At 36.1% G+C, this 16,423-nt stretch overlaps 1 protein-coding gene across 2 annotated transcripts in view; it reads left to right on the forward strand.

Annotated features, from left to right (window-relative positions):
- The window catches only part of atp9b (ATPase phospholipid transporting 9B), a 53,077-nt gene that overhangs the window by 25,800 nt on the left and 10,854 nt on the right, over nt 1-16,423 (forward strand). For both annotated transcript variants that reach the window (XM_079591317.1, XM_079591318.1), the window contains exons 15-20: nt 1,603-1,851; nt 10,592-10,753; nt 11,202-11,294; nt 13,760-13,843; nt 14,814-14,984; nt 15,752-15,850. In XM_079591317.1, coding sequence (XP_079447443.1) covers nt 1,603-1,851; nt 10,592-10,753; nt 11,202-11,294; nt 13,760-13,843; nt 14,814-14,984; nt 15,752-15,850 — 858 coding nt within the window. The remainder of the gene's footprint in view (nt 1-1,602; nt 1,852-10,591; nt 10,754-11,201; nt 11,295-13,759; nt 13,844-14,813; nt 14,985-15,751; nt 15,851-16,423) is intronic.

The raw sequence follows: 16,423 nt of genomic DNA on the forward strand, positions 1-16,423 counted from the left end.
AATTAAAATATACATTTAAAGACAATAATTCTGACCAATACCAATAAGCTGATAATAATTGTAATGTTATGGCTGATAAACAATAAATGGCCAATATTTAATTAATCGTTTTAATTGCTACACGTGAATTTAGGCATAACAACATTATAATGTACACTATAAAAAAAATGATATTTATATTGAGGTATGCTAAAGATCAGTGTTATTAAATTATTGTTTTTGAATTTTGAAGATTACCTTTAAGTGAGCATTAGATGACAGCACAGGTCATCTAAATACAAAAATAGGGCTAAGTACTCAAATCAATATTTAAGACTGGCTGATTTTACATCTGATTATCCCATCACAGATTTACTGTATATTTATAAACATATTCAGATAGTCAAAAGCGGGAACCTAGCATACGTTTTGAGTGAGCCAGCAGTGGGGTGTCTTTATGTACCTGCGTCTGCAATTTGGAGGCAATGTGCAGGTTATCATCTCTTCCCCTCAGCAGAGCTCTGAGGAAAGAGGAGTTCATCAAGAGAAATCTCCTGCTCCAGTGGAGCACAGCAACCCCTGTCAAACACACACACACACAAAGACTCACAGCGGCGCTTATGTAAATTGATAAGTTTCAGAGACAGTGTGAGATTCCGACATTGTGTGGGGAGACACTGATGAAATCTTCACGCTTTTTTGCCCAGTGTGTCCTGAGTGAGAGCGAGCACAGGAAGGTGAATTTTCAGCATTCACTTCCTGACCCAGTCCACCTGGTCTTACACATAACGCTATCAGATTCTGCCATAATTCAACTGATTTCTGTTCGAATGAAACCTTTTTTCAAACAAATATTTCTTGTCGGGAAAGTATGTTTTTTATATATATATATATATGTATATTTGTGATCAGATTTTTTTGGGAAAGAAATGAATACTTTTATTCAGCAAGTATGCATTAAATTGATAAAAAGCTTGTTTCTGCCACAGAATAAAACATTTTAAAAGATAAACGCGAAAAGATAAACTATCTCACAGTTGCGAGTCAAAAAAACTGACTTTTTTCCTCAGAATTGCAAGTTTATATCTCACAATTCTGACTTCATAACACACAATTGCGAGATATAAAGTCAAAATTGCATGTTATAAAGTCAGAATTTTGAGATATACACATGCAATGAGTTTATTTTTTGCAATTATGAGTTTATATCTCACAATTCTGACTCTTTAACACAATATTGACTTTATATCACGCAATTCTGAGATAAAAAGTCAGAATTTTGAGACAAGTCGCAATTACCTTTTTTATTTTTTATTCTGTGGCAGAAACAAGTTTCTATAGTTTTCAACATTGATAATAATTAGAAATGTTTCTTGAGCACCAAATAACAATTTCTGAAGGATCATGTCACACTGAAGACTGATGTTAATGGCTGCTGAAAATTCATCGCAGAAACAAATTACATTTTACAATATATCAAAACAGAGAACAGTTGTTTAAATTGCAATAATATTTCACAATGTTACTGTATTTTTGATCAAATAAATGCAGCCTCGTTGAGCATGTGATGTTACTTCTGAAGCTGGAGCTCACTCTTGATATTTCTGCTTTGTGTCTCTCCAGGTGAGCTCTGCTAATGGCAGTAGTGCGAGTTCAACTCCCTCACGTAAACCACAGCCACCCGCACCGAAGGTTCGCAAGAGCGTGAGTAGCCGAATCCACGAGGCTGTGAAAGCCATCGCCCTCTGCCACAATGTTACACCGGTATACGAATCCCACGTGAACGGTGCCAGCACGGAACCGGAGAGTACAGAGGCCGACCAGGACTTTAGCGATGACAACCGCACTTACCAGGCCTCCAGTCCTGATGAAGTAAGAACGATGGGACATCCTGAAAGATAGCTAACATATATATTTATTTATTTACATACTTGTTGACGTCATAAAAATGTAGTACGTTTTTGCTAGTGCTGTCAATTGATGAAATTTTTTTATTAGATTAATCTCACATTTTTTTTTTCTGTGATTAATCGCGATTAATCATTATTAAAAACACTAAAGTTTTTAATATATTTTATAATGTAATAATTTCACAGTTAATCTTCAAATATCTTCAACATAAATATACATAAGTATATTTTAAGTACTCGTTTAATGTTCTCTTTTTATGAATGAAGGCCAGTATCCCTGATACTAATACAGCTCCTGTTGTCTCGATGAAAATAATTCCCCCCCCCCCAATTTTAAACATTAATTATAACCATTCAACATTAAAGTGTATGGAAAGCTATCAATTGTTTAACATTTTAAAAAAAATATTATAAATTAAATATAGATTAGTCCTATTATATAGATTAATCCTAATTAAAGCTATGAAAGTTCTTTAGTCGAGAGTTGTAATTTTCTCTATTGCCTTTGTTCTTTGATTAACTTTAATGACCGACAGGATTAGTGGCTGCTGTTCCTTTAAGACCAGCCGCTGCTGCACATCACGTGGATATCACATGCCTCTCAATTTCTCACAACTTCGTTCAAGCGCAAAAGAGAACTCTACTCTGGCGCTGTCTGTGCGCATGAGACTGGCACGTGTCTTTCTGACGTGCGTCGTGTGTGTCAGGACATTCACAGACAGTGTGTTTTCTTTTGTCTTATGGTGCTTGAATGGTTTAAAAGCATTTGCACGAATAAGAGCGTGATCATATAATGTAATGCTAGCCAAAGGATGGCAGAAAATACGGATGCTGCGTTAATTGCGATAAATATTTTAACGCGTTAAACTGGACAAAAATCAATCGCATGCGTTAAAGGGCCCCTATTATGCTATTTTAAAGTTTCCTAATGTTGTTTTGGTGTCTCCTACAACAGGTTTACATGCATCAAAGGTCAAAAAACTGTAATATACATTTGCACATCACCAGATTTTCAATGATTCTCAAACGAATCGCCAGATGAATCAATCTCTCTAAATCCCTCCTTTCCACGAGCTACTCTGCTCAGTCTGTTGTGATTGGTTTACCGCGTACAGCACGCGTCGAAAACTCTGCGTGTCCTGAGGCTTCCTACTAGGGCTGTCACTTTTGTGAAAAAATCCTGTTCGATTTTTGAGACATAAGTGTTCATTGAATCGATTGTAAAATCGATTTTCCATGTCTAAAGACGTTTCCATTTTCCAACCAAATATAGGCAAATCCACGGACAACTAACAGGCATTAGGACGAGCGTAAAGAGGGCGCTTGAGATGCGCACAAGTCAGCAATATTTCTGATGATTTATTGGCGTGAAGTTTCGTGCACAATGACAAACAGGAGTGCAACATTCAGGGATTGAAATTAACACCTGCCAATCCGCCAAATGCGGGTAAAAATGAACTTTGGTGGGTAACGCTATCAAATCACGAGCCAATTTGGCGTGTTTCTATGTTTACTCACTTTGCTGGGGAAGTTCGTGTAGCCAAATCTGCGCGGATTTAGTGCAAATATGCAACTCGTGAGTCATCATGATATATTAAATACAGCGTATTGCGCAGAATCTGCGCATTTCTGGCTTACTTGAACACACACGTCACTAAGCAACAAACAACGGTGCGCTTGCTCACTTGCATAGAAGTAATAGCGAATATTAAAAAGCATTTGGTTAACAGAAAAGACATTGTTATTTTCCAACAATGTTCTGTGTATTGTATTGATCTGTCCACCTAAAACAACTTTTTTGGTAAAAAAAGGCCTTTAAAATCGATTCCCTATTTTCATTTTCGAATCTTGGGTTGGTTGGTCCGATCGATTGTGCAATCGATTTTCGAACGTAAAGTGACATCCCTACTTCCTACACATTACACTAAAGACAGTAACAAACAATGAAGTCGATTTTACCATATCAATGCGAGCGCAAGTCCGATGATGATACATTAGAAGAGCTATTCATTTAACCCGAACCTCCATCGCAAGGACGTCTCGAGCAGGACGTTTCTCAATGATACACATCTCATAATGTACCTCAAACTGAGAAGTTGCAACTCCTCACCATCAGCATTAACAAGTGTGTGTCCATCAACCGGTTTTACTTGTACTAATTTATTTACAGAGTATTTTTCTAATATATATATAGCGGTGAACACGTGGAAACTTTATCAATAACAGTGCATGTATGCAATGTTACATTAGCCGAGCTGTAGCGTGAATGACTGATATAACATAAACGTTGGTAAAACAAATCTCGCTCCATGCTTAACCCTCTGGGGTCTAAGGTGTTTTTGGGGTCCTTGAGATGTTTTGACATGCCCTGATATTTGTATTTTTTTCAGTTGCTTATAAATATATGAATGGCAAAGGTGTAATTACACTCTATTTAGCACAAACATGGCTATCATAATATGTGAGCAACATGTATGTACATGTTTGCATTTTTGAGAGAATATTATTTATGCGTGGTTATTCAAAAAACTCAAACTTAAATTTTCTGATATAAGACCACAAACGACCAACTTCACATATTCCCACAATACTTTTGACTAATGGATGTTGTCGGCTAAAGTTTTTACTTCAAAATGATCTGAAAATCATCCGGGCTAATCGTTCACATTAAACAATAGATTGATTTAAATTTGTAAGACACTTTTTGTTTGGAAAGGCAATATGCAGGTGGGCGTGAATGATCCAACAAGGTCATGAATAATGTCCTCATTCACACCTGAGGAGACAAAGACCTGCTAATGCTGCATACTAATGAGCATTTCACTGAGCCACAAGAAAGAATGCAAAGACAACACACACACATATATACACACACACACACACACAGATATATATATATAACTACAGAATTGGTTCAGAGTTGGAAACATCTTGAAAAAAAGTGTATTTTTCCACAAACTTTGTATGCTTGCAAATTGTATAATATCCAAGGTAAACATTTCTAGTAATTGTGCAGTTAATTCTCATTCGTATTTTCAGAAAGTTTTGCAATATGTAGGCTAAATAATTTAAAGAGAAGGCTTATATTGACCTTTTAAGATTTTCTTTGCACCTTGTAAATTAGGTTTTGATGTGGCAGTAAAAACTGTTGTCTTTCATATTTCGTCTGTAACATATCATATTTTATACATTAGGGCATAAATGTTAATTTGCAGTTTAATATGTTGCTTATACAAAGACATTTTATTTCAATGTATTCAGTCGATTTTTACTCATCTCAGTAGGCAATATAGATAGTTTGCTAAAAGCGATATTCATTCACACAGACACGCGAGAGCTGTAGTAAACAACAGCATGTGCCGTTCATTCATTCAAACACAGAAACGCGATTCAAATTTAAACAGTCTTTTGCGGTTTACAGACACCATTTCATATCGCGATTAGAACAAAGCACTTACTGATCATCTGCAGCTGGATCCGTTGTTAGGCTACTCCAGCACGTTTGAGGTAAAATTTACAGGATTATCACGATATTATTATTCCTCACAGCGAGTGTGTTATCCAGCTGTTGTGGGCGTTGACTGGTTTGCATGTGTTGCTTCAGGTTATCTAGCGTGCGCTCTCGATGGGCGTGTCACATTAGCAGAGTAATGAGGCGAGAGAACGATAATGAGAACGGCTGATCTCTCGCTCTTTATATATAGATTACATAAACAGAGAATATTTATTTTAGTTTTGAATTAGATAATTTAAAACTACACACTTAAATGATTATAGAGATGTATATCTCATGTCTGAGTGAATAGTATTCGCTGAGTTTTGTTTGAGTTTAGAGACGTGCTTCAGAAAAAAAGTTCACGGAGACGGAGAGGCATAAAGCACTCCCTGTTTACTTTCTTTATTTTACAAAAGCACAATGTTTTATTTCGATTGTAAGTGGACACATAAAAAAGTAGACATTTAACAGCTTATTTTTTCATATTTCTTAAGGCTGTATGACCAAAACTGACGGAGTATTTTAGGTCTATTTTGCTGCCATGTAAAAAAAAAACGAGCAAAACGCGCCCGCGCGTTTGCCGACCCCAGAGGGTTAATCTTTCCTCAAAGTAGTGAGAACGACAATCTGCATTAATAGACACAGTTTTAGGTAATAGAGTCCCACAGCTGATTAGCAGAAGTATTTCAGTAAGACAGTGATAACACGAGATGGCCAGTTAGCAGGAGACCTACGGTACACAATGTAAAACTCAAAACTAAGTATTTTCAACACCATCTTTCAAGAGCAAGCGGTTTCCGAATCCTGCATTGAACTCCGAGATTTGAGAGGCAGTCGTCAGTAAAATAAAGAGAACACAGCAAAAGTTTAGGATCTGCTGTGGTATCATGGTAAAGATTAATTTTAACCACTGATTCTTCACATGCTCGTCCTCGGGCAGTGGAAAAAAAAAAAGTGGCTTTACCTTCACATTGTAGAGCACAGCGTCTTCTCGACATGATGCTGTCCAGTGTCCACAGGAATCAGCTGCAGTGTTTGAGGTTCAAGTTTCCCTGGTGGACAATATGCTAATGTTTCGTCTTGACGTCGCGATGAAACGACTTACGACTCGTTTGAAAAACAATTCATTTCATTGACTCAGAGTCGACTCTTACTTTTAAAAGACAGTAACTTTATATACGGTGCACTTTCAGATTTAAAACTTTGCAGGATGTTTTCATTCACTTAGAGCTATGTTACACACTACATGAAAGGTCATTTTCAAAAATCCATAATAGGGGCCCTTTAACAGCACCAGTTTTGGCAAAGAAAATACTTGCTTTTTTTATTAGTATAATTTTGTTTTTACCATTTTTAACCTCTCTTAGTCATTTTTGTCATTTTCACCTTGAGCGGTTCCAGAAAAAAAAACGACCCCCCCCCCCCCACACACACACACACACACACACACACTTTAGCAAAAAAAAAACTATTATATAAATATTTTATTTATTTTTTATTTAGAAAACAGACAGATTGCATTGACACTGGTCTTCTCATTCCTCTAACGGTGTAATCCTATATATCGCTGCTTTACTATTTATGACTCCCCCACTTTAGCCTTGAATTTACTGCTTTATTGGATGGTAATATAGACTCTGTGTTAGTAGAGAAATCTGAGAGGGCTCAATAAATATCAGAAGCAGAGGGGGCATGGGTAGGTCACACACCAGGAAGGACTCGGTCATCATTTGTGTTGAGAGATCGTAGATATTTATAGATCCGTTGTAGAGCAACAATATTTTGAATGAGTTGTTGGTAAGAAAAGCACTAAATAAATGGCAGAAAAGGCATTGAGGCCAAACATATGTCACAATGGCAGCGACCCTCAAATAGATGGAGGGATACTACGTCAGGCTCATTATAGTTAAACATATTTTTTTTAACGGAGAGGAATGAAGACCTGTTAAAGGTTCGGCTTTAAGGAATAATTCATCCCAAAATTACATTTCTGTCAAAATCATCCAAACCTTTGTGATTTCTTTTATTACTGTGGAACACAAAAGGTGAGGTTTAGCAGGATGCTTGTAGTCATACAATGAAAGTGAATGGTGACCAGCGCACATCCCTAAAATTGACAGAAAACACCATAAAAGTATTTTAACAGTAGTCTACAGTATATGAAATAAAGGTATACAAAAGTATAACCCATTGTGAAGGTATTTTTTTCCTTCACAGCCTCGTTTTTATTAGCATATTATTTCTTTAATCAGCTTTTTTGTCATTTTAGGAGCTTCACAGCTTATGGAGCATTTCTTTCTTTTCTTTTTTTTTGTGTGTGTCTGTAATAAAGAGAACCATATTGGTCTTGAACAAGGTGGGGTCAGTAAATGATGACAACATATTTGTGTTTAGGTGAATAACCCATTTAGATAATTCTGTACAATGTTTGCAGGATCTAATGAAGACGAACTAATGAAGAGCAGTCGTTTTCAAAAGCATCGATTGTTTTAAAGACAATGCTGCAGTCATTACATAAATTGAGAATATTACGGTGCTCTTTCATTTTTCCTTTATACAACCCAAGCATCTTTTTCTTCAGGACCTTCTGTAGAGGTAGATATCTTTTGAGAGTGATAAAAGGAAAAAGAAATCTGTCCATCTCCCTCTTTAGTGGAATTGCCTGTCCTCTCTTCTCCCTTGATGTGTCTACTTATTTATTTTCTTTAATGCCCAGGTCTTATCTCTCCAACGTCTTCACTCCGGGATTGATCAATATTTAATTTTCTCTGAGAGACTAGCGGTTAACACTAGTCTTTCTCTACGTGTCACTCTCACCGGCGCCTGTGTCTATGTGCGCTCGCTCAAAGACCTCCAGCCTTTTCAGCCTTTAATATGACAGACGCATGGCGATAATATTCCTAAAGAGAAGCCGAGTTCAGGGATTGAATAACCCAGATGCCTTTCCGCACACTTACTTTAAGTCATTTGTGACCTTTGACCCCCACAGTGTCAAGGGTCAGAGGTTTATCATGACCTTTAATGATCGGACATTCTCATGAGCAAGACCGTTTGTTATGTCCGATAATGAAGTTTTACTTATGGAGGGTAATGGAAGTTCACTGATGGTTTTATTAGTGGTTTTAGCTTATTCAGATGAGATGACAGTGTTCAGTGGCTGTTGACCTTTGGTTCTTCTAGGAAAAATATAGTATTGACCTCTAACCTTTAGCCTATTAAATAGAAGTTGTCACAAAAAGATGGGCCACTCGTACAAGAGAGTTATGGTATGCTCAATTTTTTTTTTTTACAATGTTTTTTTGTGTGTGGTTAGAATGAGGTTAAAGTAAATACGGTCTTGGTTTAGTTTTGATTAATAGAATGACCCAGTCAAATTTTGGAAGTAGAATTTGTAATCTGACTTTTGACTTAAATTTTGACTTAAATTCTGCAATGCAATGACATTTAATAATAATAAATGAATGACAGTTAAAAAAAAAAAATCTAGTTTTGCCTAGCACTAAAATGCTGAGCAAGTTGTCTCTAGGTTTTTGTTTTGTTGTTGTTTAAAAGGCCAGTAACCACAAACAACTGAAAGTCATGTAAAAGTCATTGTAAAAGTATGAAAAATGTATTGTTTTAATGGCGATAAGCGAAAGATAGACTTCAGATAAACGTCTCTCAGCATATTCCTAGATGAAGCTGCTCTGTCCGATAAAGCCATCTCCACTATGCCTTCTTTATGACGTTGTATCATATTTCCTGTCACATCTGGTCTCTTTATTAAATAACAGCCACGTCTTCATGTGGTCGTAGGTCACATGGTGCGGTTCCAATCCTCTCCGCTTCTTGAAGGCGCAGTGATCTTGGTTTATGATTACAGCTTTTCTTCCTGTACTGCTGAAATGATTGATGGAGTGTATTAAAGGCTCTCCCCTGTGTCGTAAAACAGTTCCCTGCTCGTCTCCTGAAGGCATTTCCCCACCACCTGAGTTACTCTTGTGTGTGTGTGCTCTTGAGGGCATCATTTAGCACTGTCAGGTTGATAGAAGACTGGATAATTAGTCATATCACAATGAAATGTCATAAACAAGAGTTCTAGCTGTGTTCAGATGTGTGTAAGAGCAAAGAAAGCAGATTTAATCACAGGACTGCAAAGGCATAATTTGCAGTGATGGCTACGATCTTTCAGCCTTGAGATAAACAGTAGGGTCAAGAAATCTGAGACGGAGGAAAAAAAGATTTATTTCATTTATTACATTTACTTCTAATTTACTTTTCATCATGACCTGTATTGTCAGTGTAACAGCTAGATCAACAGTTGAATTATTAACAGAAAGTCTGTGTTTGGTTTGTCCCTCTTTTGCTTTAAGCACTAAAGCTGCATGAGCTCCACAAGTTTGAGTAAAGGCTGATGATCATGAGCATGATTTGAGAATTATCCGAACAGTCATGTGCTCCAACGGAAGCAAGAAAATCAAGAATTCCCATGATCAATGTCACAAAAGTAATTTTGAGAAACTCAATTAGTGACCTTGTGAAGAACATGACATTTTTCCAAGTATCCGCCTTTTTTTTAAAATTACGTTTATTACTTTAGTAAGAGTGGGTGCAGCCATTTGTAAATGTTATGTGTCTGGCTTCCGGTGTCATCCGCTTCCAGTTATTAGCTGTACAAAAAAGCTTGTTATCCTGCTTGATATTGCAAACTGGTATTTCTTACCATATTATTTTAATGTAGTGGCTTAATTATAAACACACTGGTTTGTAGCTCAAGTTAAGCCATTTATTGCACTTTGTTATTCTTCTTGTTATTTCCCTATAGCGGCTAATGAACCGTAAGTGTCATTCATAGAAAATAGCTTACTTCCGTGTTGTAAAATAAGGTGGATAAATGTATTTTTGAGAAAAACAATTAACAAAAACAATCACTTGCATCCACAGTCAAAAAACACTTTAATTGTCTCATAATATACATTCTAATTTCTCAAAGAGTTTGAAATGGTTCGATAAAGGAGTCTTTCAACCCCTCCTTTCCGAGAGCCTACTCTCCTCTGATTGGTCAGATGGCTTAGTCTGTTGTGATTGGTCTACCGCTTACAGAGCGTATCGGAAGTGAAAGTCCATTACCAAATTTGAATTTCCACTTGAAAGCTTGCATGCAACTGGTCACAAAACCACACATCTTTCACAAAAAATAAAAAAAGATCTTTCACTTGTTGTGTAGGTGGCTCTGGTGCGCTGGACTGAGAGTATGGGTTTGACTCTGGTGAACAGAGACCTGACGTCCCTCCAGCTGAAGACCCCAGCTGGACAGATCTTGACCTATTACATCCTGCAGATCTTCCCCTTCACCTCAGAGAGCAAGCGCATGGGCATCATTCTCAGGGTACGTCCCACACTACAGCACTGTGTGTGTGAGCTTGTTCGTACAGTACGTGTGCAAAATTACATTTTTCTCAATTCAAACGTTAAAAAAAATAGAAATCTGGTTAAAATATAAATGTGAAAATGTGTGTGTATTTGAAAATGCTCCCTTTGCAGTCTGACTTTGTGTCCTTTAGTCTTTGCGGAGTAAGCTATTATATACTTCAGAACTCTACTGTGAGTGTGTTCTGCTTGTTTTTTGTTTGTTTATCTGCTACATTTCATGCATAAGAGTATTTATGACTAGCTTTTGACGTATTTGTGTGGGAGCAAATCACCTCTGACTTTTTCACTGATAACTTTAGGAGTGTTATCCTGTTGGTCGTGTGCTCTACAGTTGAACACACTAATGATATAGACATATTTTTATGTTTTTAAAAGTGTTCTCTTTTGAATCGATTATGTTTCAGGAGGAGGCTACTGGCGACATCACGTTTTACATGAAAGGGGCAGATGTTGCTATGGCGAGCATTGTACAGTACAATGATTGGCTGGAGGAGGAGGTAAGAATACATGAACCATTGTTGATGGAGAAAATCGCCATTCTGCTTTTTCATGCAGGCTGGTGAGCTTATGAATAAACCTAATTGTCTGTTTCTATGACCCTTCTTGTTTTTGTTTGTTTATTTGCATTTTTAATTGTTTTTGTATCCGATTCATAATCTGTATTTACACACACACAATCAAATGCAATCAAAAAAAATTGCAGTACCTATTATTTGTTCCTCAAATGTAATGTATACACACACACACACACACACACACATACAAAAGAGAAATGTCCCTAGATCTTACAAATTTGGATGTAGGGGTGACTAGTGCTACAGTAGTTGTCTAATTTTTTTTAGCTCAATTTAAACAATAAACAGTTAGGACACACAATTACGAAACTATAAAAATGTTAACAGGAATACAAAAATATTAAACCATTTTTACACATTGTATGCAAGTTATATACATACACTCATGGGTGTAATTTTCATCTAACAATAGGGGGGGACAATAAACAAAACATTTCTAAAGAGCAATTTTTGAAGGGGACACTAATAATACATCCAATTTTGTACTTGTAGCTTACACAAAGGGATAGTTGTTTAAATATGAGTCAGGTTCATAGGTTCACCACGCGGTCGTATTATAATTTTTTTAAATGATCTTGTGTCCTCCACATTGTATTTTAGGTTAACAGAAAAGCCCACTGATCTGCCACTTAACATCATATTGAGCAAATCCCAATACAAAGGTAGATCTACAAAATTAACCTAATATCAGTTCACACATAGGCTTATCACCGTGTTAGTTGTAGTGGGAGACTTACTATCCAACAAGCTACTGTATTAATAAACAAGCTAGGTAACATTATAATCGCTGACATGACTCATGGAAAAAAGATTGGATATCATAATTATTTTTTGTCATGACTAATTTATTAATGACAGCATCATCTGTATTAAAGAGAATAAGATAGCCTTGACGGCCGACTTAATGAGCACTGTGAGGCAATGGAGGGGGGACTCAAAATGAATCGTTTGTAACTTAAATCGTTTGTATTGTTTTACCAGGCACACAATTATGTTTTACCAGGTACACAATTATTTTAAGTGTATATCATTATTTTATTTACAATACACAGCATGGTTTTTAATGATATTTTTAGGGGGGACGACAACCCTTAACCCCTCGAGCATATGCATACACTACTGTTCAAGAGTTTGGTGTCATGAAGACTTTTTTTCTAAACAGATAATACTTTACCTCAGCAAGGAAGCATTAAATTGATCAAAGTGACAGTAAAGATTGGGAAAGAAATCATGGTTTTCACAAAATTATTAAGCAGCACAACTGTTTTCAAAATAATAGTACATGTTTCTTAAGTACCAAATCAGCATATTAGAATGATTTCTGAAGGATCATGTGACACTGAAGGCTGGAGTAATGAAGCTGAAATTCAGCTTTTGCCGTCACAGGAATAAATTACATTTTAAAATGTATTCAAATAATAAAGAAACAGTTATTTTAATTAGTAATAATAATATTCTACAGTATTCCGGTTTTTACTGTATTTTTGATCAAATAAATGCAGATTTGGTGAGCATAAGAGACTTAATTTTTTTTTAGAAAACTCCAAACTTCTGAACGGTACTGTGTGTGTATATATATACATGCATACATACATATTCTAAGTTATGAATTTATAGTATAAACAATATGTATAGTATATGACAACTTATGTTTACTAGCCCAGGTTCCCCCATATCTGTAATTCCAACACACTTCCTCAGTAGCAACCTGATGTGACGGCAGTGTTTTTGGTGTTGAGTCCCTTGAATGAATGACTTTATGAACAGATCCCTGTTGAATTAAGAATCAACACATATGATAAGGTACCGCCAAGCATAACAAGCAGCTTGTCCTATCCTTTGTGATCAAGGACAATCAGCTCAGCCCATCATCACACATGCATTTCTCGCTTTGATGATTACAATTTGTATTGGCAATATTCAGTCGATGAGGGGCGGAGATGAGGCTTATTAATTAATGAATGACCTCAATAAAGGCGTATGACTGGGAGCATCATGTCATAATCCTCATCGGCCTGTTCACGATGCGCTGTGTGTGTGTGTGTTAGACGCAGTTATGAGGACGGGTCAATAAGTAATCACTGCATCACTTTCGCCTGTTGCATTTTCATATCAAAAATAAACCGCTGTCCCACATCTTTTACAGTCTGCTCAAAGATTCCCATGGGCACTGTTGTATTTTTCACAATTGATCCATCCTGTGCGTGTGTTTGCATTTATCTATTTGTGTGACAGTGTTTTGATGTTTCCTGTAAATACAATTGTGTTAAAAGCATTGTTTATATCTTTGTTCCAATGCTTTCTGTATACCAATTGAGTTCATTGTCTCACACACCGTGGCTGTCGCAGATGTAACTGTAGTTGTGTGTTGCATTATGTTGTCTCAGTGTGGGAACATGGCCAGAGAGGGCCTCCGGACGCTGGTGGTGGCGAAGAAATCACTGACTGAAGAGCAATACCAGGACTTTGAGGTATGATAGACCAGCTTTGCTTCTACCCTCAGTTAGTGAAGTAAATTAAAATGTAGGTTAATATATAGCTTGATATTTTTCAGCTTTTTAGTATTCATGGATTTGCTTTTGAAATAGTTTGAAGTTGTGATTTTTGTACTCGGGCAGAGGAACCATCATTTCAAGCAAACAGTTATTGTTGACAAGTAGATTCAAATTGTTTCATGTAATAAATAAAATGCAGTTAGAGATAATTATAAATGATCTAGGCATATTTCCCACATGTTTTACAAGGAAACACTATATTTCATTATTTTTATTAATTTAGAACTAATATACTGTTCATATACTCTACTCAAAAATTTGGGGTGAGTAAGATTTTTTTTTTTTTCCAAATATTTTTGAAAGAAATTTCTTATGGTCACCAAGACATTATTTATTTGATCAAACACACACACAACAAAAAAAATAATACTGTGATATACGTATTAGTAACACTATTTTCTATTTTGATATATTTTAAAATGTAATTTATTCCTGTGATAGCAAAGCTGAAATATCAAACTCCAGTCTTCTGTGTCACATGATCCTTCAGGAATTATTCTGAAAAGTAGATTTGTTGCTCAAGAAAAAAAAATCTAATTATTATCAGTGTTGAAAACAAACAATGTTTGGAACAATTTTTTACATAAATGTATTTACAATAACTTTTGATCAATTTAATGCATCCGTACTGAACAAAAGTTGTTTTAAATCAGCAACCCCAAACTTTTACAGGACATTTTTATTAAATAATTTTAATATATGAATAATGTCACGTGTTGCTGTTGAAAACAAATCATTGAATCAGATTTTGGAATTGATTCATTGCTCAGTTTGAACCGACTCTAATCAAATTTACCAACGCTAATGCCTTTTTCTTCTGAAGCAAGGCAAATTTAAAATCCTTATAACTTATCTCAGAGTTTATCCATCTCTATGATCTATCCAGAGTCGTTATAATCAGGCAAAGTTGAGTATCCATGATCGCGCCCTGAAGGTGGCGGCAGTGGTGGAGAGTCTGGAGAGAGAGATGGAGCTTCTGTGTGTCACTGGAGTGGAGGATCAGCTGCAGGCGGATGTCCGGCCCACACTGGAGCTGCTCCGCAATGCTGGGATCAAGGTACACATACATCATACGGCCAAAAGTATTTGAACACCCAACCAGGCCCATATACATATTGAGAATTTAACCTTATAAAGCCTACTGTATATGTACTGTACATACTGTCTTTTTGATGTGAAATCAATAATATGAATTTTTATGAAGTAAATGTAAGAATAACTTTTTATATTGTTAGTAATATTTCAAGGTGAACTCTTACTGGAGTAAACCTGCTTAGGTTTACTTGATTATCCATGATTTATTTTTTTGTGTGAAAAATCTTATTAAAATGTGAGTATAAAATATGATGCATCTGGCCTTTGAGGAACACTGATTTGTACATCTCTCGGTCATCATTGTATTGTATTGCATTATATGGTTTGCCCCTCACAATGAAAACTGCAGAACATTGATTATAAAATCTTACTAAGACATAATATTGGGAGATACAACCAATATTTATAAACATCTCATTGATTTACATTACAAGCTATCAGAATTTCATCTTAATTTTTGGCCATATACATATCAGAAACTGCACTAAATTTAATTTTTTGCTAAATTTGGGTCTCTTTGAGGTGTTTTTTCATCCTTGAATATGAGCTCCACATAAAATGCTCTATATAATACTCAACAACACATATGCAGACGTTTTAATTATGATTTTATTTTTAATATTTTGTCTAAAGTTTCAATACATTTTTCCATAACATTTTTTTCTATGATTTCATATTTCAGGCTTTATAGGGTTAATATTGACCCTTGGGTTCTTCTTAATGTTTCAGATCTGGATGTTGACCGGAGACAAGCTGGAAACTGCTACATGTATCGCCAAAAGCTCCCACTTAGTGTCCAGAAATCAAGACATCCATGTCTTCAGACCGGTAAGATCAGAACCACTGATCATTTGGATTTTAACTGTAATGGATTTAGAGTGAAACCTCTGTGGTGTTTAAGCCTTGTTCAGACTGTCAGTCCAAATCAGATTTTTTTTCACGAAGAAAGTGTGGGCAAATCCGTTTCAGTCTGACCAATGATCGGATTTCATGTAGCTTTGATCTGCCTTCATGGCACTTTTTCATGCCATGTCTGACGTCAATGCAGAAACAAGGTTGTGTTTTACTGTCAATGTGCAGGTCACACAGAAAATAATAATATAATGGAGACTTCTCAGGTCCAGTGATGAGGTGTTTTTACTTCTTTCACTGTGCATGGAATCAAGCCTCTCATGCCATGTTTCTGCTACTTCTTTAGACATAGCAGACCTGCACATTGTCTGCCCATTATTGTTTTATTCTAAGACATTGCGGACCCCTCCATGTGGTTTTTGGTGTAGAAAACCAACGTTTATATTCCAGAAAATGAAAAAAAAAATAGCCATGAGACGCACAAATCTGATCTAAACAGTTGCGATACACAGTTTGGAACCAGGGTTGTCAAATTCTGTTGGCAGGTCA

This window comes from Phoxinus phoxinus (assembly GCF_949152265.1).
Source record: "Phoxinus phoxinus genome assembly, chromosome: 19".
In the NCBI taxonomy this organism is placed as follows: domain Eukaryota; kingdom Metazoa; phylum Chordata; class Actinopteri; order Cypriniformes; family Leuciscidae; genus Phoxinus; species Phoxinus phoxinus.